This window comes from Rana temporaria, chromosome 1, assembly GCF_905171775.1.
Source record: "Rana temporaria chromosome 1, aRanTem1.1, whole genome shotgun sequence".
Lineage (NCBI taxonomy): Eukaryota > Metazoa > Chordata > Amphibia > Anura > Ranidae > Rana > Rana temporaria.
In genome coordinates, this window is record NC_053489.1 from 6,146,579 (window position 1) to 6,172,703 (window position 26,125).

At 46.1% G+C, this 26,125-nt stretch overlaps 1 protein-coding gene across 2 annotated transcripts in view; it reads left to right on the forward strand.

Moving 5' to 3' along the window:
* Positions 1–207: 207 nt before the first annotated feature.
* The window catches only part of LOC120923460 (RING finger protein 145-like), a gene marked incomplete at its 5' end in the record, with an annotated part of 31,504 nt that continues 5,586 nt past the window's right edge, over positions 208–26,125 (forward strand). For both annotated transcript variants that reach the window (XM_040334995.1, XM_040335004.1), the window contains 6 exon segments: positions 208–283; positions 1,549–1,784; positions 4,409–4,584; positions 19,407–19,547; positions 22,387–22,569; positions 24,763–24,910. In XM_040334995.1, coding sequence (XP_040190929.1) covers positions 208–283; positions 1,549–1,784; positions 4,409–4,584; positions 19,407–19,547; positions 22,387–22,569; positions 24,763–24,910 — 960 coding nt within the window.

Below are 26,125 nucleotides of genomic sequence, written 5' to 3' on the forward strand. Positions count from 1 at the left end.
ATTTTCTCTCCTTGCCTCGCGTTCTCCCTCCCCTTGCCCAGGCTCTCCCTCCCCTTGCCCCGCGCTCTCCTTACCCTTGCCTCTGTTTTCTCTCTCTCTCTTTCTCTCTTTTTCTCTCTTTCTTTCTTTTTCGCCCCCCCCCCCCCATGTTCACTTCCTCTTCTCTCTGTGAACCTGTCCTGTGATTTCAGGGACTATGTGCGACAGGAGATGGAGGTCGGGTACTCGGGGACGGTGTACAAGGACCAGACATCTCTGACTCGCAGTGTCAGCACTCTCACAGGTGAGACGTCAGATCTGTAATAACGGGTCACACACACAGGAGGCCATAACATCCTGACTGAGGATCTCCCCACCCCCAGCTCTTTCCTTATCAATGGGAGTTCCTTGCCTAGAAGCAGACACCTAAAGATGTTGAGGGGGGGGGGGGGTGTCGAATGCTTCAGAGAGACGCTGCTTCCACACAGAGCAGTGGTCCAGCTTTGCAGCATGCTGGCAGGGGGACAGGCTATTACTACGGCTGTGGCTGCTTTATCAGCCTGCGATCACTCACCGGTTACCTGTACCTGGAATCCATTCACAGCGTTCTTACAGAAAGAGGCTTCCTTTGCCGGCTACCATCTGAAAATGCTAGTAACCTGGCCGCTTCTAACCTCAAAGCTCTGAGCTACGGACCTGGAACAGTCACGCAGCCGCTGAAGTAAAAGCCAGGCTCCCGGCCTGCATGCTTGTTGTGGGGCGGAGACTCATTGGGGTAGATTCAGGTATCTACGCTAGAAGTTACGGCGGGGAAGGGGGCGTGTTTTATGCTAATGTGTGATGACCTGACGTGATTGACGTCATGCGCCGTCCGGGTACATATCCCAGTGTGCACTGCTTCCAAGTACGGCATAACGACGTATTGGTTTCGACGTGAACATAAATTACGTCCAGCCCTATTCGCGAACGACTTGCGCAAACGACGTAAAAAAATTCTAATTTCGAAGCGGGAACGACGTCCATTCTTAACATTGGCTGCGCCTCCTAATAGCAGGAACAACCTTACGCCGAAAAAGCCTAACGTAAACAACGTAAATACATTGCGACGGGCGTACGTACGTTTGTGAATCGGCGTATCTAGGTAATTACCATATTCTACGCCGACAACAACGGAAGCGCCCCTAGCGGCCAATGTAATATTGCACACAATTCTACGCCGCCGCAATCAAGTTACGTCGGTGGAGGAAGCCTATTTTTTAAGCGTATCTGCCTTTGAGAATCGGCGTAAGGATACGCGGGTGCGGATTTCAAATTATGGCGGCGGATCTGGAGATACGCCGCCGTAAAAGCTTCCTGAATCTACCCCAGTGACGTTACAGGATCAGCATGACTGACTGAGGAAGCAGAATTTTCAGAAAGGGGTCAGCATACTTCTCCCAGCAATGGTGGGGGTTAAGATGGGGTGGGGGAGGGGCTTATAGATCTGCAATGATATGTACATGGCTGCTTGCCAGTTCTTTATGCCTCGCTCGCTCTCATTGGCTCGTTGTGTCCTGTCTTCCCCTCCAGGCCTGGTGATGGTATGCACGCTTTGTTCCCTGCTCATGAGGACCCGTCGGGCCTGGCTCTTCAGCGCCCCCGTCCTGCCACTCCTGGCTCGCCTAGCTGGACTTCCTCTCCGATCTCTACCTCTCCTCAACGCCGTCTCTACCGGCGCCACCCTGCTGGTCATGTGTTACGTGGCGCTGTCTGGGTTCCGTCCTCTGTGCCGCCTCTTCACCAAGGCCTACCAGGACCTGACGCAGGTAAGACACGAAGGAAACCGGGCATAATAATGTATATTAACCGCTTCCCTCCCGGCCAGGGCCGGTGCCAAACCGGGCAAACTAGGCAGCCGCCTAGGGGCGCCCGGCCACTGGTTTTGTACTCTCTGCAGCAAGAACTAAGTCTCAGCATCAGCAGGCAGCCGCCGCTCCGTTCGCACATAGTGTCAGAGGCGCAGCGGCGGCGGAGAACTGTGTCTGTGTCCCGACTCCCGAATGAATGGAAACATTCATTGATGGGCGCTGGTGAGGCTGCATTAACCACCGCCGCATGTACATATACGTCCACAGAATGGCACGGACAGGCAGATGGGCGTACATGTACGTCGCCGCCTTTCCGCGGGTCGGGGGTCCGATCGGGACCCCCCCGGTACATGCGGCGGTCGGAAATTGTGTGGGGACGAGGGCGCGGCTATTTGTTTCGCTCACTAGGATCATGGGTGCTCAACCTGTGGCTCTCCAGCTGTTGCAAAACTACAATTCCCATAATGCCTCAGCCTTTGGGAGACATGCTTGTACCTGTCAGCGGCTTGCAATGCCTCATGGGAATTGTAGTTCCGCAACAGCTGGAGAGCCACAGGTTGAGCACCCATGCACTAGGTGAACCCTAACTCCTACAGCGCCCCCTGTGGTTAACTCCCAAACTGCAACTGTCATTTTCACAATAAACAATGCAATTTAAATGCATTTTTTGCTGTGAAAATGACAATGGTCCCAAAAATGTGTCAAAATTGTCCGAAGTGTCCGCCATAATGTCGCACTCACGAAAAAAAATCGCCGCCATTAGTAGTGAAAAAAAAAAAATTAATAAAAATGCAATAAAACTATCCCCTATTTTGTAAACGCTATAAATTTTGCGCAAACCAACCGATAAACGGTTATTGCGATTTTATTTACCAAAAATAGGTAGAAGAATACGTATCGGCCTAAACTGAGGAATAAAAACCTTTATATATATTTTTGGGGGATATTTATTATAGCAAAAAGTAAAAAATATTGCTTTATTTTTTTTTCAAAATTGTCGTTCTATTTTTGTTTATAGCGCAAAAAAAACCGCAGAGGTGATCAAATACCACCAAAAGAAAGCTCTATTTGTGGGGAAAAAAAGGACGCAAATTTTGTTTGTGTACAGCGTCGCACGACCGCGCAATTGTCAGTTAAAGCGACGCAGTGCCGTATCGCAAAAAAAATGGCCTGGTCATGGAGGGGGGTTAAAGCTTCTGGAGCGGAAGTGGTTAATAGAGCGTCTTATAAATGATATCGGGTCTGGGATCAAAAGTAACATTTCTGTCTTTGCAGGTGACACCAAGACAGGGGCGGACTGACAACCCATGGGGCCCCCGGGCAATAGAAGATTATGGGGCCCCCGGGGCTTACAGATGGCCACCACGCCAGGAGGCAGTGCAGAGGCGGGGCAGCTAAAATCTCGTGATTTTTACATCAAAAGCATGTCGGTTTCGGACATTGGGGTAGATTCAGGTAGCTACGCTATAATTTACGGCGGCGCAGCGTATCGTATTTACGCTACGCCTCCGCAAATTACAGGAGCAAGTGCAGTATTCACAAAGCACTTGCTCCGTAAGTCGCAGCGGCGTAGCGTAAATGGGGCCGGCGTAAGTGCGCGTAATTCAAATGGGGAAGGGGGGGCCGTGTTTTATGGTAATATGTGATGACCTGACGTGATTTACGAACGGCGCATGCGCCATCCGTGTACATATCCCAGTGTGCATTGCTTCCGCCGTATTGGTTTCGACGTGAACGTAAATTACGTCCAGCCCTATTCACGAACGACTTACGCAAACGACGTAAATAATTAAAATTTCGAAGCGGGAACGACGTCCATACTTTTAACATTAGCTGCGCCTCCTTATAGCAGGAGCAACGTTACGCCGAAAAAGCCTTTACGCAAATGACGTAAAAAACTACCGCCGGGCGCACGTACGTTTGTGAATCGGCGTATCTAGGAAATTAGCATATTCTACGCCGACAATAACGGAAGCGCCCCAAGTTATATTGCACACAATTCTACGCCGCCGCAATCAAGTTACGTCGGTGGAGGAAGCCTATTTTTTTTCAGCGTAACTGCCTTTGAGAATCGGCGTAACGCTACGCGGGCGCGGAATTCAAATTACGGCGGCGTATGTGAATCCACCCCATTGATTTTTACATACTGTCCCTGGTTTTACTGAGCCTGGCAACCCTGATGGGGCCCCCTAGTGGCATGGGGCCCTCGGGCAGTGCCCAAGTGACTCAATGGTCAGTCCGCCCCTGCACCAAGCTGTGCGGTGGAATAACGTCCTCACAGGATGTCTCAAATTTACAAAGCCGACCTCATTGCTCTGTCTAATTGGGCAACTATGTAAAATTTTATATACTTTAGGAAAGCAGAGACCTTGGAGAATGAAATGGTGGCAGACCTTCCCTCTGTGTGAAGAGTTTCGCCACCGACGTCCAATCATGCCTCATGTCCGGCAGCCATCATTAATAGCGGCAGATTATGTAGCTGGACCCATGGGCCATCTGCGTGCGGCTAGTCATCCCCGCTCTGTGTGACTGATTTTATTATTATTTTTATTTTTATTGTGTTTTTGTTTTGTGTTTGACAGGAGATGGAACTCTACAGGTTGGTGGCCCTCGGAATGGCACTCTGGACACACCTGGCTGTCCCGGCCATCTTCCTGGTCTTCTGGGTGGTGCTTTACCTCCTCCACATCTACAGCGCGTTGTCCTCCAAGCCCGGCATCCTAGAACAGCAGGGGGCGATCTTCATCCTCCTCAACAGGTGAGACTCTCCTACCTGTACCTACCTTTTCCACCACTCCATGACCCCTGTCATTAGGGATGACGCACCAATACCTTTTATTTTTGTCCAAATACTAATCCTCTTTTTTTTTTTTGCTGATATCAAATACCAATACTTTTATTTTTATCTTAATTTATTTTTATTTTTTTATTTATTTTTGTACTGGTCGATACCATTTTTTTTTATTTTTTTTTAAGTATCGACCAGTACAAAAATAAATAAAAAAATAAAAATAAATTAAGATAAAAATAAAAGTATCGGTATTTGATATCAGCCAAAAAAAAAAAAAAATGGTATTTGCTGATATCAAATACCGATACTTTTATTTTTATTTCTTTATTTTATTTTTTGTACTGGTCGATACCAATTTTTATTTTTTTATCGACCAGTACAAAAAAAAAATGTATTAAAATAAAAATAAAAGTATCGGTATTTGGGGGGCGTGGTTTGCCTTGAAGGAAGATGGCTGCCTAACGCGAGAGCTCCGTCTCACCTCAGCCCTACCTTCGCTTAATTGCGGGAATTCCACGGTTCTTTTGGCTCACAATATGGGGACGTCTTCCCGTGGAAGCTCAGTGTCCCGTTCAAGATCACCGAGAGACATCTCCGGTACTAATCAGACTATCCCGGAGCTCTTCAGAGCACAGAGGTCTGTCATGGCGGCCCCGCTTCCCGCCTCTTCATCTCCTCAGCACAATGTGGAGATCCTGCTTGCCCCGACGACCCCAGCTCCCGCATCGGGGGAGAGAAACTTATCACAATCATCCCCGTTGAGTATCCAGGATCTCCGGGCGGTGGCGGTGGATATTAAGGATACGTTATCCGCGGCCATTTCGGACCTACGTCAGGAACTCCAGGCCATAGCGGGAAGAATCCAGAAAGTGGAGAATGCGACGATGGTTCAACACACGGCCATCAAAGGAGTCGCACATAAACTGGACTCCCACACCCTACAGCTCCATGACATGCAACGCCATGTCGAGGAACTCGACAACAGGGGTCGGAGGCACAATTTGAGAATCAGGGGGCTCCCTGAAACCGTTGAGGTAGACCAGATTACGCCAGCAATCACGAGCATTTTTAATAATCTCCTTAACAGACCACCAGATAAGGGGATTGCTATGGAGCGCATCCACAGGGCTCTCCGTCCACGGGGCAAAGATACTGATCCCCCGAGGGATATTATCTGTTTTATCAATGATTATGTCATAAAGGAGATGGTTCTAAAGAAAGCCCGGGAGAGTGAGCGTTTAGATTTTGATGGCCACCAGATTCAAATCTACCAGGATCTCTCAGCCATCACTCTCAAAAATCGTAGGGACATCCGTCCCCTCCTGGATGCACTGAGACAAAGGGGGATACGCTATCGCTGGAAATTCCCCTTCGGATTATCGGCCACCCACCAAGGCCGGTCGGCCCTCCTAAGAGTACCCGAGGAATTGGAAGCCTTTTGTAAGCACTTAGACCTGCCGCTAGTACCCTTGCCAGACTGGTACGCAGAGTTTCAAGTCCCTGAGCTCTCCCGCCGCAACTTGGAAGAAGAGCCAATAGAAGCCCAGGATACCAGATATCGTAGGAGAAGATCTCCCTCCCCATCGGATCTTGAACCCACCGCGGTTATCCACCGTCTACCACAGGGGTTGACAAATTTGCTTGGAATCTAGGAGCCAGCTAAAAAAGTTAGGAGCCAGAAAACACGCCCCGTCGCGACGAGCTTGCGCGCAGAAGCAAACACATACGTGAGCAGCGACCGCATATGTAAACGGTGTTCAAACCACACATGTAAGGTATCGCCGCGATTGGTAGAGCGAGAGCAATAATTCTAGCCCTAGACCTCCTCTGTAACTCAAAACATGCAACCTGTAGAGTTTTTTAAACGTCGCCTATGGAGATTTTAAAGGGTAAAAGTTTGACGCCATTCCACGAGCGGACGTAATTTTGAAGCGTGACATGTTGGGTATGAATTTACTCAGCGTAACATTATCTTTCATACTATTAAAAAAAATGGGGATAATTTTACTGTTGTCTTATTTTTTAATTAAAAAAAGTGTAATTTTTTCCCAAAAAAAGTGCGCTTGCAAGACCGCTGCGCAAATACGGCATGACAGAAAGTATTGCAACGATCGCCATTTTATTCTCTAGGGTGTTAGGATAAAAAATATATATAATGTTTGGGGGTTCTAATTAGAGGGAAGAAGATGGCAGTGAAAATAGTGAAAAATTACATTAGAATTGCTGTTTAACTTGTAATACCAACGGCCACCACCAGATGGCGCCAGCTTACACATCTGGTGGTAATAACTTGTAATACCAACGGCTCACCACCAGATGGCGCCAGCTTACACATCTGGTGGTAATAACTTGTAATACCAACGGCCACCACCAGATGGCGCCAGCTTACACATCTGGTGGTAATAACTTGTAATACCAACGGCTCACCACCAGATGGCGCCAGCTTACACATCTGGTGGTAATAACTTGTAATACCAACGGCCACCACCAGATGGCGCCAGCTTACACATCTGGTGGTAATAACTTGTAATACCAACGGCTCACCACCAGATGGTGCAAGCTCACAAAAAAAAAAAAAAAAATTTTTTTTTTTTTTTTTTTTTTTTTTTTTCCCCCCCTTCCAAGCCAAGTCGCCAGGACCCTATTTCTAGTCGCCATGGCGACCTGGCGCCCGGGATTTGTCGACCCCTGGTCTACCAGTCCGTCAGCGGCTCCGATGCCGCGCAGAGCCCGCCGTGATCGTTAAACGGATCTCCACCGCATGGATGTGACCCTGATGCTTCGTACCGGCCTACGTGAGAAACTGAGTCAGTATGCTACTCTCTTCCTGGCCTGATCTTTCTGGAACATTGGACACGCTTTCCCGTCAGTACTGCAACCCCCCTCAGGCCCAGACATGCACCTCAGCTGTGCACCTCCACTGCCTACTCCTGGTGTCTGACACCCCTCAGTCTTCTTCTGCTAGGGGAACATCTTCTGACTGATGTCTGTTCCGCTGGTTACTGGAATCTCCATGGGTCCCTGGTAAATGACTTGTGCAACGAACGGCGCACACTTGCTCCCCGGAACTGAGAAACAATATCAGATTGTGTTTTTCCCCGTCACGTTGCTTTAACCAGAACACATCAGGCTTCATGTACTTGTCTTTTGCCGGAGAGTCCTGTACTGTACAGATTAATGTAATTTTTATTCTTGATACTTGGGGTTGTATAATCTATGCATGTACGGTTATAGTTTGGGTTGGATAACGGTGTCTTTTACACTTTGAATACGATATACATGAGGTAATCTGGCTACATCCCGATCCCTGCCACAGAATAGATTATACACGAACAGGCCACCTTCATGGGAAAATAATAATGGTTCGGCCTTCGGCTATAAGCCCCGCCAACAGGCTAGAACCTCCCTATCATTTAGTGGCCCCCAAGATGTCTCAGGAAGATTCCAGGCATTAACAGATATTGTCTCCCTGAGTGAACTTCAATCGTGGAGCCTCCCATGTAACCTCCCCCTCCTTTCCACCTCAAGGCTGAATGACTCCACGTTGTGCAAGCTTGAAGTATGTCACAGCTTTCTATCGCTATTTTTATGCATCACTCGGGTCACATCCTAAGTTGGGGATCCCGTGAGATGGCTTTTGCCTGAGTTATGAGTTGATGTTTGAATAGAAATTGAATAATCCAAATCTTTATTCCATATACACGACGCCCATCCATCCGCATTGGCGTTCTGGGATGACCTCTGTTACGCCTCTTGCGAACGGATGCGCCCCGCCTGCTTGCATTTTGCTTCAGTTTGGGCTTTGGTAGAGATGGAGGGTTTTGTTGTATTCCCTCCTTCTGTTTTAAAGTCTTCCTGAAAGACACACCAACCCCCACACGGTGGTCTTGTTGCGTTTTTGACCACCGATTGATTCCGGTCCCTCTGTTTTTTTTTTTTTTTTTTTCCCCACGGGCCTTTCTCCTGTCGCCAGGAGTGGGTTTGTGTCCGTGACTGGAACCCTTTCCCCTAGACCCATCCCCTGTTACGGATCCTTAAGGACCCTTTGTACGATCTAAACTCCACCCTATCACAGCTCTATTGGTTTCGTCCTTCCTGCTCTACGGTGATCGATCCAACCACTAATCATAATGACTGATACTGTGCTGCCCACGGAGGGCCATATGCTTAAGATTGTATCTTTGAACGCGCAGGGCCTCAACACTCCTGAAAAGCGTTCCCACCTCCTGTTAGATATGCACCGGGCTAAGGCTGATATTGTCTTCGTGCAAGAGACTCATTTTAGAACAGACGCTACGCCTAAGCTATCTAATCACTATTTCCCCACGGTTCACCATGCACCTAACCCGAGTAGCAAATCCAAGGGGGTCTCTGTGCTGATAGCTAAACGCTGCCCTTTCCAACTTTCTGAGGTCATGGCGGACCCAGAGGGACGTTATCTGTTTCTCAAAGGCAATTATCTCAATCGACCCATTACTCTTGCTAACGTCTACGTCCCTAATTGTCGACAGGTGGCATTTTTTAATAAAGTTTCGGGATTGTTGGCCTCTTTTAAGAATGGCATTTTGGTATTGGGAGGGGACCCCAATACACCGCTCAACCCCACTCAGGACACGTCTACGGGTACTTCGTCCCTGCCGTATACAGTCCTAAGGCGCATTAAAACACACCTTCAAGATCTCCTCCTACACGACACATGGCGCACCCTAAATCCTACAGGTAGAGATTACACCTTTTATTCTTCACCTCATAACAGATATTCCAGGTTAGACTACCTATTTATTACACAAGAAGATCTCCCCATGCTAAAAAGTGCCTCCATTGACCCTATGGTCCTATCGGATCATAATCCGGTCTCGATCACGTTGTCCTTCACGGAGTTCCGCCCGAGATCGAACGTTTGGAGATTAGACCCATCCTTACTCACTGTCCCTTCCGTAACCGCAGACTTGGAGTCTCGCATTAAGCTTTTCTTTCAGGAAAACAAAACAGATGACACGGCTCCAATTGTTAATTGGGAGGCCCACAAGTGTGTGGTTAGGGGTATTTTAATTGCTGCAGCCGCTAATCGTAATAAGGAAAGGCGGAAACAGCAGGCGGAACTCCTGGAGAGGATCCGGAGACTGGAGAGAGCCCACAAACACACGCTTGCCCTAAAGACGTTGCAGGATCTAATCCAGGCGCGAACTGAACTCCTGGAGATTGTAGGAAAACAGATTAGACGAAAATTCATCCTGGCTAAAAGAACGTTTTATGAATTTGGGAACAAGGCTAGTAGAATGCTCGCGCGGACCTTACAATCTAAAAAAGCCACAACGACCGTCCATTCCCTGACTAACGAACGAGGTCAGAAACTGCTTTCTTCTCCAGACATAGCTAAGCAGTTTGTTAATTACTACACTAACCTATATAATTTACCCCTACCTGACTCGCCTGCTACACAAGTCGAGAGACGAGGAAAGATGGAGGAGTTTTTGAGGGACTTTGGCCCCACCCGATTGTCGGAGGAGGCTATACTTGAGCTAGATAGACCCCTTAACGAAAAGGAGGTGGAACTAGCCCTGAAACAAATGAAAACGGGCAAAAGCCCGGGACCGGATGGTCTTACGACAGGGTATTACAAGTCGTTTGCGAAAACTCTTACGCCATTCTTTCTCTCTGCTTTCAACTCCTTTGCCGATCGCACGGTTCCTCCACGAGACCTGTTGACTGCACATATAGTAGTAATACCAAAACCTGACAAAGACCCCTCCGTAGTGTCCAATTATAGGCCCATTTCTCTACTCAACACGGACTTAAAGTGGTTTGCCAAAGTGATTGCAAACAGACTCCTCCCCTATATACCGAATCTTGTAAGTCTGGATCAAGTGGGTTTCGTCCCAGGTAGAGAAGCGAGGGATAATACCCTGAAAGCCCTTAATGTACATCATTGGCTCTCCTCCAGAAGGTCTCCGGGATTTTTCCTATCACTTGACGCGGAGAAGGCGTTTGACAGGGTGGCGTGGGATTTTATGCAGGCGACTCTGAAGGCCATAGGTCTACCCCTGACTATGTTGAATTACATTTCTACGCTTTATACAAATCCAACAGCAAGAGTCCGTGTGAACGGCTCCCTGTCGGACGCCTTCTCCATTTCAAACGGTACACGTCAGGGCTGCCCCTTGTCCCCCCTGATTTTTATTTTAACCTTGGAACCATTTTTGAGAAGACTTCGATCTAACCAGACAATTAGAGGCATTGACATAAATAACCACACATACAAAATTGCCGCATTTGCGGACGATATTCTACTTTTCCTGTCCGACCCACTTACGACTATTCCTAACCTGCTAAAGGACTTTGAGGACTTTCGATTTTTATCCAACTTTAAAATAAATTTTGCGAAGTCGTTCGCCTTAAACATTACCTTACCCAATGAGACATGCAACCTTTGCAAACTAAACTTCCCATTTATATGGAGGGACCCTGCCATCACTTACCTGGGAATACAAATCCCTAGGTCCTTATCTGACTTATACACCCTGAACTATGCCCCATTGCTAAATGACATACTGCATGACCTACGTACATGGACCCAGAAGCTTTTATCGTGGTTCGGCAGAGTTGCGGTCATTAAGATGAATGTTCTACCGCGCATCCTCTATACGTTACAGACGGTCCCTATTAAGCTTCCCCCAGCTTTCTTCTCTTCCTATAAAAAAGCTTGCACTGACTTTATTTGGAACGCAAAACGCCCGCGTTTGAACTACGCCCGGCTCACTGCACCCAAATTGACGGGAGGTATAGGATTGCCTGACATACACAAATATTACGTGACCTGTGGCCTGGCCAGAATAGTGGACTGGAATGTACATCATGATCGTAAACATTGGGTACAACTTGAACAGGTATTTTCCACTCTTCCTCTACCCCAACTCCCGTGGATCGCAAAACGTAATATCCCGGCTGACTGCACAAGCCATCCCTTGATTCATCCCTCCTTATTGGCCTTTCGCGAGGCATGCACCAAACATGGTATCTCCGACTTGCTAGGCCCTATGACTCCTCTCAGGATGAACCCCGACTTTATCCCCGGAATGCACCCAGCCTTTTTGTTAGATGGTTGGCCCCATAATACCGTACAGGCGGGTCAATTTTTCGCTAATGGGCAGCTCTTGTTACAATCGGAGCTTGCTTCAAAAATTTCCAAAACCGTCTTGCCATTCTGGACATATTGTCAAATCCGCCATTTCCTTGCTAAAAAGGATTCGGGATCGAATTGGTCCAGGGCTACAACTCCGTTTGAAATCTTATGTTCTAGCGGAAGGCCACAAAGACACCTCATTTCGACTATTTACTCACTTTTATTTTCCTCGCACACATGTAAAGACAACTGGGCCAACCGACAGTGGGAACAAGATCTCGAACTTGATCTCACGGAAAAGGATTGGGAGAATATTTACAGACAAAAAACAAATAGAATCAAGCGCTCACTAAAAAGAAATGAAGGGGATGAAAATATACGTATGGAAAATGGAATAATACAATGGTGAAACTTTAGAAAAAGACTGAAGGATTAGGGAATAATGGAGAAAGAGGGGGGGGGGGTGGATCTTTGGAGTGGGACAATGATCCAGTTCAGCTATCCATAAAAATATTAATAAGTAATGAGGATTTTGAAAAAATATTAAAAAACAATTATTAAAAATAAGGTTTTTAAAGTTTTTTTGTGATAAAAGTTCAGTCCATGGGGTAATTCATGGAACGGTAGCACAAATGTTTGTAGATAAGGTATATACTCTCTTGCTTGGAGGGCTGCCAGCTGTCAAGAAGAAGCAATTCTGGAGAAACAATAAAAAAGAACAAAAAGCGGCGCCCTCTAAGCGTAGTATGAGGTTTAATAAGGCAAACAAACAACAGCAAATCATATGAGGGGTTACTCACAAAAGTAGAGGGAATACAGGTGTTTATATACTGGTTTCATCTGAGGCTGATGTCCGGAAAGTGTAGACTCTGCTAGAAAGATCTTTAATGCAGGCTTCAGGCAGCGTGATAGTTGATCCACACGATGATGGCCGTGGGGGGTGTCTCTGGGGATCCCCGGATGTCTCTGGTGTCTCTGGGGATCCCCGGATGACACAGTCGTACGTCACTTCCGGGTGAAGCCTCAGGGTGAAGCATCACCCTGAGGCTTCACCCGGAAGTGACGTACGACTGTTTTGCGCTCCACGGCTGCGCTCCACCACGCCGAATGTGGCGTCTCTGTTTCCCCCAGTACTAGTGCTGTGATATCATCCGGGGATCCCCAGAGACACCCCCCACGGCCATCATCGTGTGGATCAACTATCACGCTGCCTGAAGCCTGCATTAAAGATCTTTCTAGCAGAGTCTACACTTTCCGGACATCAGCCTCAGATGAAACCAGTATATAAACACCTGTATTCCCTCTACTTTTGTGAGTAACCCCTCATATGATTTGCTGTTGTTTGTTTGCCTTATTAAACCTCATACTACGCTTAGAGGGCGCCGCTTTTTGTTCTTTTTTATTGGAGAATATTTACAGATTGGCACACAAAGGCTCGGTCAATGTACAGACACAGGAGAATGCGTACAAGGTTATCTCCAGGTGGTACAAAACCCCTCTCAAGCTGCACCGCATTAACCCCGTACTTTCGAGTACTTGCTGGAGATGTAAAAGAGAAACGGGTTCTTTTCTCCACATGTGGTGGACATGTCCCAAGCTTCAATCATACTGGAAGGAAGTTTTCAACTTTATATCCCGAGTCACTACAATCACATTGGATTTCACGCCCGCTCAGTTTCTCCTTCATTATGCACAGTCGATCCCGCAGGGATATAACCGCTCTCTAGCAATGCACATGGTGAATGCGGCTCGAATGTGTATACCACTCAAATGGCTTTCTCCCAATCCTCCGTCTGTTCCAGATTGGTTCCAACGTATCCATAAAACGATGGAGATGGAGGAACTGATTCACCAGGCGAGGGACACACCCTCTAAATTCTTTGAGACTTGGGCCTGCTGGATAAATTTCACTACGACTGACGAATACAAATCCCTTTTGGTCTAATGATAATGTGTAAAACCTCCTAGTGGTCGGACTTAATAGAGCTGTGATGGGATCCCCTACCATACCTAGAATCTTTCCTCCCTTTTTTTTTTTTTTTTTTACCTCTTTTTCGTTCTTTCGAAGTTTCGTGTGCACGAAACACATTGGTGGTTATATATGTTCCTCCCTAAAGATGTTGTAGGCACCTAAGGATGTCAACCCAAGTAGAGTTCGACATTTAGGTTGCTGTTGTTTCTCACGTTTCTTAGTCATTCTGCTGTTTACTTTTATTTACAGCTATGTGACTTACTTAACCCACAACCCTGTCAGTCACTGATGCTTTCCTCGGACGAGGCAAACTATATGTTTAATGTTCTGTTCTCTATAGCGGCTGCGTCCGCAAATTTCAGTGGCGATGGTTGATGACTTATATTGTATTCCCTATACCTTTGTTACATGTTATGGATATGTACATCTCTTTACGGCTGTGTCCTTTTGTATTGCTACATACTGGATTTATTTGACATGTATGTATCTGTTAAGTTTCAAATAAAAGCCTTTGGAAAAAAAAAAAAAGTATCGGTATTTGATATCAGCAAATACTTAACCACTTAAGCCCCGGACCATTTTGTTGCTAAATGCCCAGGCCAGGTTTTGCGATTCGGCACTGCGTCCCTTTAACTGACAATTGCGCGGTCGTGCGACGTGGCTCCCAAACAAAATTGGCGTCCTTTTTTTCCCCACAAATAGAGCTTTCTTTTGGTGGTATTTGATCACCTCTGCAGTTTTTATTTTTTGCGCTATAAACAAAAATAGAGCGACAATTTTGAAAAAAATTCAATATTTTTTACTTTTTGCTGTAATAAATATCCCCCAAAAATATATAAAAAAAAAAAAATCCTCAGTTTAGGCCGATACGTATTCTTCTACATATTTTTGGTAAAAAAAAAAACCGCAATAAGCGTTTATCGGTTGGTTTGCGCAAAATTTATAGCATTTACAAAATAGGGGATAGTTTTATTGCATTTTTATTAATTATTTTTTTTTTACTACTAATGGCGGCGATCAGCGATTTTTTTCGTGACTGCGACATTATGGCGGACACTTCGGACAATTTTGACACATTTTTGGGACCATTGTCATTTTCACAGCAAAGAATGCATTTAAATTGCATTGATTATTGTGGAAATTGCAGTTTGGGAGTTAACCACAGGGGGCGCTGTAGGAGTTAGGGTTCACCTAGTGTGTGTTTACAACTGTAGGGGGGTGTGGCTGTAGGACTGACGTCATCGATCGAGTCTCCCTAATAAAAGGGATCACTCGATCGATGCAGCTGCCACAGTGAAGCACGGGGAAGCCGTGTTTACATACGGCTCTCCCCGTTCTTCAGCTCCGGGGAGCGATCGCGACGGAGCGGCTATAAACGAATAGCCGCGCCGTCGTCCCGGATCGCTCCCCGCGGGTTACTGACCGCCGCATGTAGGGGGGGGGTCCCGATCGGACCCCCGACCCGCGGAAAGGCAAGGACGTACCTGTATGCCCATATGCCTGTACGTGCCATTCTGTGGACGTACATATACATTTCTGGCGGTCGGCAAGTGGTTAAAGAAAAATAAATAAATTGGTATCGACCAATACAAAAATATATAAAAATAAAAAATAAATTAAGATAAAAATAAAAGTATCGGTATTTGATATCGGCAAATACCAATTTTTTTTTATTTTTGCTGATAGAAAATACCGATACTTTTATTTTTATCTTAACCACTTAACGACCGCCGCACGACGGCAGAATAGCACGGCTGGGCAGATGGACGTACCGGTACGTCCTTTACATCTACCCAGCCGTGGGTCGCGGGCGCGCACCAGCGACCCGGTCCGAAGCTCCGGGACCACGAGACCCGTGGACCCGATCGCCGCTGGGGTCCCGCGATCGGTCCCCGGAGCTGAAGAACGGGGAGAGCCGTATGTAAACACAGCTTCCCCGTTCTTCACTGTGGCGGCGGCGGCATCGAATGTGTCATCCTCTTTATAGGGGAGACACGATCGATGATGTCACACCTACAGCCACACCCCCTACAGTTGTAAACACACACTAGGTGAACCCTAACTCCTTCAGCGCCCCCTGTGGTTAACTCCCAAACTGCAATTGTCATTTTCACAATAAACAATGGAATTTAAATGCATTTTTTGCTGTGAAAATGACAATGGTCCCAAAAATGTGTCAAAATTGTCCGAAGTGTCCGCCATAATGTCGCAGTCACGCAAAAAAATCGCTGATCGCTGCCATTAGTATTTTTTTTTTTTTTTTTTATAAAAATGCAATAAAACTAAATCCTATTTTGTTAACACTATAAATTTTGCGCAAACCAATCGATAAACGCTTATTGCGATTTTTTTTTTTATTTTTTTTTACCCAAAATGGGTAGAAGAATACGTATCGGCCTAAACTGAGAAAAAAATATTTTTCTTTTTATATATTTTTGGGGGATATTTATTACAGCAAAAAGTAAAAAATATTGAATTTTTTTCAAAATTATCGCTCTATTTTTGTTTATAGCGAAAAAAATAAAACCGCAGAGGTGATCAAATACCACCAAAAGAAAGCTCTATTTGTGGGGAAAAAAGGACGCCAATTTTGTTTGGGAGCCACGTCGCACGACCGCGCAATTGTCAGTTAAAGTGACACAGTCATCAAAAAAAAAAATCGTCAGGAAAATAATAATAAATGGAGAAAGAGAATGAGTTAATAAAAGGTGATTGGAGTAAATGAGAGGGTTAAACAGAGGAACATTTAACCACTTGCTGACCACCCACTATATATATATATAGCAGCTGGTTGGCTCTATTGCACAAACCGCCATTCCCGTACGGTGGTCCGTTCATGTGACGCCGTGGGGCGTGCACGTGACCGTGGGTCCTGCAAACTCGATGTCCGCCGGCGACAAACGATTGCGGTACAGAGGAGGCAAAACGGGGATCTGCCTATGTAAAACAGGTCCCCGTTCATGAAAGGAGGCCTCGTAGGGCTCTACTGTTTCCAGTGAATCGGGAACAGCAGATCCCTCTGTGTTGGTCCAGTCAGCCCATCCCCCACACAGTTAGAACACACCCAGGGAACACATTTTAACCCCTTGATCGCGCCCCTAGTGTTAATCCCTTCACTGCCAGTGTCATTTATACAGTAATCGGTGCATTTTTATAGCACTGATCAATGTAATGATGTCATTTGGGGTCAGATTTGTCCGGCGCAATGTCGCAGTCCCGCAGATCACCACCATTACCAGTAAAAACGTAAGAAAAAATAATTTTGTCCCGTAGTATGTAGACACGATATCTTTTGCATAAACCATCAATATGCAATTATTTTTTTTTTAAATATGTAGAAGAATACATATTGGCCTAAACTGATGAATTAATTCATTTTATATATATATATATATATATATATATATATATATATATATATATATATATATATATATATATATATAAACTAATTAATTCATCAGTTTAGACCAATATGTATTCTTCTACATATTTAAAAAAAAATATATATATATATATATATATATATATATATAATTAAATATGTAGTGTTTTTTTTTTTTTTTTTTTTTTTATATATACACATTTTTTTATATATATATATATATATATATATATAATAAATATTTTATATATAATATATATATATATATATATATATATATATATATATATATATATATATATAAAAAAATATATATATATATATATATATATATATATATATATATATACCCGATCACGAGACGTGCCTCCCTGCCCGTACGAGCTGACAGCTGGGACGCCGAGCCGTTCTACGGAGTTAGCACCGGACCAGACGACCCTGTCCACTACCGCACCGCAAGGTAGCGGTGATACGCCTGCAGCCCCAGTGCCGGGTAGGCACTTTTAGAAGTAAGAGGCCATCTGGGCCATTTGTCTTTTGGTTTTTCTTTTTTTATATACAATAAATTTTAAAGCGTTATTACACTATTGGCATCTCCATTGCCTTTTTTTGTTTCATTATATATCCTATCTGGAATCCCTGGCATTGAGGCTCACTATTGATTTTCTGTCCGATGTGCATGCAGGCACAATCCTGCATATGTCTAGCTGACTATTGTTTAACCATAATAGTCCACTAATTCTGGTAAGCACATTTGTTTGCTTCAACACCAATTAGAGGGTGATTAAGAAGACTGGATTTTTTGGTGACGGCTTTCCTTTTTCCTTTTTGCACATAAAGAATATTCAAGAAAGAAGATTTGTTTTTTCATTCACATGTGATGCATTGATTGAACACTTATTGGGACTTTTTTTTACAGATTCTGAGGGGTCTTCCTTTTGGACACAGAGACACTTTTGGAATTTATTATTATTATATATATATACATGTTTAAGAGAGAGTTTATTTTAATCCATTTCTCACTCAACACTTTGGTTTACTATTCAGCAGCACTGAGTGGTTCAGCGCCCTCTACACATTTTTTCATATATATATATATATATATATATATATATATATATATATATATATATATATATATATATAATTATACATATTTAATTTTATATATATATATATATATATATATATATATATATATATATAATTAAATATGTAGAATTTTTTTTATTTATATATCATTTTTTTTTTTTTTTAAATATGTAGAAGAATACATATTGGTCTAAACTGATGAATTAATTAGTTTTTTTATTTATTTTTATATATATATATATATCCTGTCAGAACTCCGCTCTCCTTTATGGGGGGGGGGGATATGGGATGAACACGGACCGTCTGTCCGTGTTCACTCGATCCGATCCGCAGACGGATAGAAAAATAGGGTTTTCCTCCGTCTGCAAAATCGGATCATAAGCGCCCCCCCCCCCCTCCCCTAGTGTTTAACCCCATTCCCTGCCAGTGTCATTTACACAGTAATCAGTGCATTTTTAAAACTCTAATCGCTGTATAAATGACAACGGTCCCAAAAAAGTTTCCGATGTGTCCGTCAGAATGTTGCAGTCCCACTAAAAATCTCAGGTCGTCGCCGCCATTACTAGTAAAAAAAATAATAATAATAAAAATGCCATAAAACTTTCCCCTATATTGTAAACGCTAGAACTTTTGCGCAAACCAATCAATCTACGCTTATTGCAATTTTTTTTTTTTTTAACCAAAAATATGTAGAAGAAAACGTATCGGCGTAAACTGAGATAAGAAACATTTATTTTTTATATATATATATATTTTTTTGGGGGATATTTATTGTAGCGAAAAAGTTAAAAATATTGTTTTTTTTTTTTTTTTTTCAAAATTGTCGCTCTATTTTCGTTTTATAGCGCAAAAAATAAAAACCGCAGAGGTGATCAAATATCTCCAAAAGAAAGCTCTATTTGTGGGGAAAACAGGACGCCAATTTTGTTTGGGTGCCACATCGCACGACCGCGCAATTGTCAGTTAAACCGACGCAGTTCCGAATTGTAAAAAGGGGCATTAGCTGCATAATGGCTTTAAATGGTGGTGGTTAATAATAATAATATTACTTTTTTTTTTTTGCTATGTTCCCACAAAAGTGGACTTACCCTTTAGGTTTGGAATGCCCTTGTATGATTGTACGGTTATTGCCTGTGTTATTGATCATGGTACAGGCGGACTCTGTTAGGCAATGTGCAGCTTTTCCAGCAGTTACAGGACAGTCTGTCTCCCCGCAGTGTGTCGGAGTGTTGTGGGACGCCATATTGTCTCCTGGGACTCACCTCCACCGTGTCCTACCTGGCTCTGGGGATGCTGAACCTCTGCAAGTTCTACCTGATGGGATACGCCGCCTTCCAGAACGGGAACGCCATGCACAGGTGAGAGCGCACGTTGCACAGGTGAGAGCGCACGCCGCGCACAGGTGAGAGCGCACGCAATGCACAGGTGAGAGCGCACGCCATGCACAGGCGAGAGCGCACGCCATGCACAGGCGAGAGCGCACGCCAGGCACAGGCGAGAGCGCACGCCAGGCACAGGCAAAAGAGTACAACTTAAAAAAAAAAAAATTGGCGGTAATGCCATTGCACATATTACCTGAATATATTACCAACATTAAATATAAAAAAAGAAATAAAAATAAAATAAGACAAGCCTTTTTCTTTTTTTTTTCTTTTAGCAGATTAGGCGCGGGCCTCTTACTTATTCTTATGCAGTATTAATTCTGACGTCAAATTTCAATTTAGTTTTAGTCATGGTCTGTTGACTAACATGCCATTTTTAGTCTTTTGTTTTTTTTTAGTCATCTCAGTTGTTTTAGATTTAGTCGACTAAAATAGTACTTGGTGAACAAAAATATTTTAGTCGACAAAATTAACACTGCTGAGAACCATACTTATAACAAGTGCAATACACTGTCCAGCTCTCATAGCTCAGTAAACAGAAAAGATTTAAAGGGGGACCTCTCCCCCTACAATAGTTAGCAACTCTCCAGAATGCAGTAAAACAATCCTTGGTATACTCACATGTCCCAGCCCTGCTCCTGACATTTAGCAAGAAATCCCCAGACATTACTGACCTGATAAAGTCTTGACTTCCATATATGGAGAAGTAGGAAAAGCTGTGCCTGAATGACTGCATACATTTCTACCATTCTATGGTGGCTGGCTGGGAAGACTTCTAGAATTTCATATATCGGTCCTGAATCTACCAGTGTATGGTGGCTGGCTGGAGAAAGGGGCTGCCTCACCTATCCGTGGCTGATGCCTCCCGTATCCGTGGCTGATGCCTCCCGTATCCGTGGCTGATGCCTCCCCTATCCATCGCCTCCCCTCCCCTATCCATCGCCGCCGTCGTCTTCCCTCGCCTATCCATCGCCGCCTCCTCCTCCCCCTATCCATTGCCTCCTCCTCCTCCCCCTATCCATTGCCTCCTCCTCCTCCCCTATCCATCGCCGCCTCCTCCTCCCCTATCCATCGCCGCCTCCTCCTCCCCTATCCATCGCCGCCTCCTCCTCCCCTATCCATCGCCGCCTCCTCCTCCCCTATCCATCGCCGCCGTCGTCTTCCCTCCCCTATCCATCGCCGCCTCCTCCTCCCCTATCCATCGCCGCCGTCGTCTTCCCTCCCCTATCCATCGCCGCCTCCTCCTCCCCTATCCATCGCCGCCTCCTCCTCCCCTATCCATCGCCGCCTCCTCCTCCCCTATCCATCGCCGCCTCCTCCCCTATCCATCGCCGCCTCCTCCTCCCCTATCCATCGCCGCCTCCTCCCCTATCCATCGCCGCCTCCTCCTCCCCTATCCATCGCCGCCGTTGTCTTCCCTCGCCTATCCATCGCCTCCTCCTCCCCTATCCATCGCCGCTGTCGTCTTCCATCGCCTATCTTTAGCCGCCTCCTCCTCCCCCCTATCCATTGCCGCCGTCATCTTCCCTCCCCTATACATCGCCGCCTCCTCCTCCCCTATCCATCGCCGCCGTTGTCTTCCCTCCCCTATCCATCACCTCTTCCTCCCCCTATCCATCACCGCCATCGTCTTCCATCGCCGCCTCCTCCTCCCCCTATCCATTGCCGCCGTCGTCTTCCCTCCCCTATCCATCGCCGCCTCCTCCTCCCCTATCCATCGCCGCCTCCTCCTCCCCTATCCATCGCCGCCTCCTCCTCCCCCTATCCATTGCCGCCGTCGTCTTCCCTCCCCTATCCATCGCCGCCTCCTCCTCCCCTATCCATCGCCGCCTCCTCCTCCCCTATCCATCGCCGCCGTTGTCTTCCCTCCCCTATCCATCGCCGCCTCCTCCTCCCCCTATCCATCGCCACCGTTGTCTTCCCTCGCCCATACATCGCCTCCTCCTCCCCCCTATCCATCGCCGCTGTCATCTTCCATCGCCTATCCATTGCCGCCTCTTCCTCCCCCTATCCATTGCCGCCTCCTCCTCCTATCCATCGCCGCCTCCTCCTCCCCTATCCATTGCTGCCTCCTCCTCCTATCCATCTCCTCCTCCTCCCCTATCCATCGCCGCCTCCTCCTTTCCCTATCCATCGCCTCCTCCTCCTTCTCCCCTATCCATCACTGCCGCCTCCTCCTCCTCCCCTATCCATCGCCTCCTCCTCCTCCCCTATCCATCGCCTCCTCCTCCCCTATCCATCGCCTCCTCCTCCTCCCCTATCTTTTGCTGCCTCCTCCTCCCCCCCTATCCATCGCTGCCTCCTCCTTTGTATGAGTACAGTGTTGCATGACTGCGTAATTGTCATTCAAAGTGTGACAGCGCTGAAAGATAACTGGCCTGGGCAGGAATGGGGTAAAAGTGCCCGGTATTGAAGTGGTAAAGAGGCAGCATAACTTTGTTGCATATTCTCATCAGAGCTGTGTCCTTCAACTGACAATAGAGAAAACAACATTATTTCATGGTAACAGATACTCTTCTGAGAATCCCCTTACTTGGAAACACAAAGATCTGCTCCTGTGTATATAAAACAATCCTTGGCTGTCAAAATGACAGCCGGAACTTGCTGGTAAATGAAGATGCTACAGAGGCGGAAGGACGGGCGTACTCGAACATGCCCTAAGTATTTAGATGACTTTTCTGTGGCATGTGTAGCGCCCCCAATGTCCAGAACTGGTTTAGCACTTATTGGTGAAGAGAAATCCAATGATAACTGGTTTATTCCGGTATAGTTAGTCCTTGTTGGACGGTAACGGAACGTTTGTCTTGTTTTTCAGGGGGGTCACAGAAGGGGTGACGCTGATGCTCCTGTCTCTGCAGACGGGTCTCCTGGAGATGCAGGTCCTACAGAGAACCTTCCTGCTCAGCATCATCTTATTCATTGTGATCACCTCCACCCTGCAGTCCATGATTGAGATCGCTGACCCCATCGTGCTGGCCCTCGCCGCCACCGGTAACAGGTATTACACCAGGGGCTTAACTATAACCCCCTCCCCCCCTTCATGCATTAGAAGCTAGGTATGTAATGGAAATGTTTTATTTAAAAATGTCATTAGCATGGGGGGGGGGGGGGGGGCTGCACCAGGGCAGGCAAATTAAACTTCAACTTTAAGCCCCAAACTTAATTAAGCTTCGTTTTCAGATTTCTTGGGGTAGATTCAGGTAGGGGCGCGCAATGATACGGCGCGCCCCTACGTATCGTATTTACGCTACGCCGCTGTAAATTACAGGAGCAAGCGCTGTATTCACAAAGCACTTGCTCCGTAAGTTGCGGCGGCGTAGCGTAAAAGGGGCCGGCGTAAGCGCACGTAATTCAAATGATCCGGTGGGGGGGCGTAGCCGAACGTACTGCGCATGCGCAGTCCCTAAAATTTCCCGACGTGCATTACGGTAAATGACGTCGCAAGGACGTCATTGGTTTTCGACGTGAACGTAAATGGCGTCCAGCGCCATTCACGGACGTCTTACGCAAACGACGTAAAATTTTCAAATCGCGAAAGTCTAAATATGAGATCTGGGGGGTCAAATAGACCTCGCATCTCATATTTACACTAAAATGCGATAATGAAAAAAAAAAATGTCCCTTTAAGACATATGGGCGGAAGTGATGTTTTGACGTCGCTTCCGCCCTGCTATGGTATGGAGACGGGTGGGGGCCATCTTCCCATCACTCGTATCCATACCCAGCCATGGATAGAACCCGATCGCCTCCACCGCTGCCAACGGCTCCGTTAAGCGGCAGAGGGCACGGCCGAGCGGGGGGGGGGCTGGGGGTTGGTCGCCCTCTCCTGCCGCCGATAATGGTGATCTTGCGGCGAATAGATAGATGGATGGAGATATATAGATATATATATATATATATATATCTCTAAGAGAGAGAGAGATATTTATAGATAGAGAGATATATATCTCTATCCTATCTATATATCTATCTATATTTATCTCTATCCTATCTATATATCTATCTATATTTATCTCTATCCTATCTATATATCTATCTATATTTATCTCTATCCTATCTATATATCTATCTATATTTATCTCTATCCTATCTATATATCTATCTATATTGAGTGATAGAGAGCTATATCGAGAGAGCGAGGCAAGTACATGATTCACAAAGTACTTTGACGTGGACGTAAATTACGTAAATCCCTAGTCACGGACAACTTCCGCAAACATCGTAAGATTTTCGAATTTCGACGCGGGAACGACGGCCATACTTAACATTGGCTACGCCACCTAGGGGGCATGTTTATCTTTAGGCGGCCTATCTCTTACGAAAACGGCGTATCTTTACTGCGACGGGCGGACCTATGTTCGTGAATAGGCGTATCTAGTGATTTACATATTCTACGCTGACCGCAATGGAAGCGCCACCTAGCGGCCAGCCTAAATATTGCACCCTAAGATAGGACGGCGCAAGCCGTCCTATCTTAGCTAGGTTTAAGTGTATCTCTGTTTGAGAATACACTTAAACTTAGGTCGGCGCAGATTCCGAGTTAGGTCGGCGTATCTACTGATACGCCGGCCTAACTCTTACTGAATCTAGCCCATAGAGAGAGATAGAGATTTAGGGCCAGATTCTGGTAGAAGTGCGGCGGCGTAACGTATCGTAGATACGTTACACCGCCGCAAGTTTTCATCGCAAGTGCCTGATTCACAAAGCACTTGCGATGAAAACTACGCCGGCGGCCTCTGGCGCAAGGCGGGCCAATTCAAATGGGCGTGTGCCATTTAAATTAGGCGCGCTCCCACGCCGGACCTACTGTGCATGCTCCGTTTCTTAACTCCCGCCGTGCTTTGCGCGCCGTGAAGTCATTTTTTCGAACGGCGACGCGCGTAGTGTAATTCCGTATTCCCGGATAGCTTACGCAAACGACGTTATTTTTTAAATTTCGACGCGAGAACGACGGCCATACTTTAGACAGCAATACGTTTGCAATACGTTTGCTGACTAAAGTTAGGGCACCAAAAACGACGACTAACATTTCGACGGGAAACTAGACTAGCGAACGTGAAAATCCGTCGTGGATCCGCCGTAACTCCTAATTTGCATACCCGAAGCTGGTTTACGACGCGAACTCCCCCCAGCGGCGGTTGATCTGTTTTCTGGTGCCTGAGAAGGTCCTGATTGTCTGTTCTGCCCTCAGGAGTGTGTGGAAACACGAGCGGGGGCTCAGCCTGTGCCTCTTCCTTCTGGTCTTCCCCACCTTCATGGCCTACAAGATCGCCTTCTTCTTCCACATGGATTTCTGGCTCCTCATCCTGGTGTCCAGCTGTCTGCTCACCTCCCTGCAGGTAAACCCGGACTGTCCACCTGTACAGATCACTCGGTGTAACCAGGGGGGTTCATTTTTTTCTTAAAGGTTCATTCTACCTACAAATGACAACTTTAGATGGTGGAATATCTGATGACGGTTGGTCACATTTACCTGAACTTGTTCTGTAATGTTGGGGACATTTTTGTACCTTCTCCAGGCCACTTCTCCAGTTCTAACGAGTGTCGGGAACATCACCTAATAGACTTACCTGCTCTGCTGCAGTGGATTTGCACAGAGCAGCCCCGATCCTCCTCTTCTCTGGCCCACCGCCCGTGCTCCTGGCCCCTCTTTCCTGCCGAGAGCCCCCCCCCCCCAAGGAAAGTCGCTTGCACCCAGCCGCTGCTTTATGTGTCCATTCACACACAGAGCTGCAGCTCGGCCCCATCCCCTCTCCCTCTCTCTCTCTCCCCACATTGGCTCACTGACTGTGATTGACAGCTCCCGCTGCAGCCAATGAGGAGGGAGAGTCCCCAAAGGGCTGAGGCACTCGTGCTTATCGCTGGATCGAGATGGGGCTCAGGTAAGTTGTTTTACCTTCATGCGTAGAAAGAATGAAGGCAAAAACCTTTGAGCATTTACAAACATTTTAAATCCTAAGTGAGCTTCCAAGCGTCCGTGTGTCCCCTTTGGGCAGACCCCCCCCCCTCACTTCCTGTTTTGTCTGACATTCGATATATATAGACAGGAAGTGGTTATATTTCACCAATTCCTGTTCCATTGGACACCCGTCAGACCATAGAATGAGAAGAACTCTCCCATAGTGTGAGAAATTGCATGCAGCCATCTCTGGAGTGCATGTAGGCAGGAAGTGACTGTTAAGACGGTGCAGGAGATCAGCAGCACTGAGATGTATCAAAAAAGGCAAAAAATGTATTTAAGGAAAAAAAATAAAAAAAATTCAGCTATTTAACCACTTGCTTACTGGGCACATAAACCCCCTTCTTGCCCAGGCGAAATTTCAGCTTCCGGCACTGCGACGCTTTAACTGACATTTGCGCGGTCGTGCGACGTGGCTCCCAAACAAAATTGGCGTCCTTTTTTCCCCACAAATAGAGCTTTCTTTTGGTGGTATTTGATCACCTCTGCGGTTTTTATTTTTTGCGCTATAAACAAAAAAAGAGCGACAATTTAAAAAAATATATATTTTTTACTTGTTGCTATAATAAATATCCCAATTTTTTTTTAAAAAATA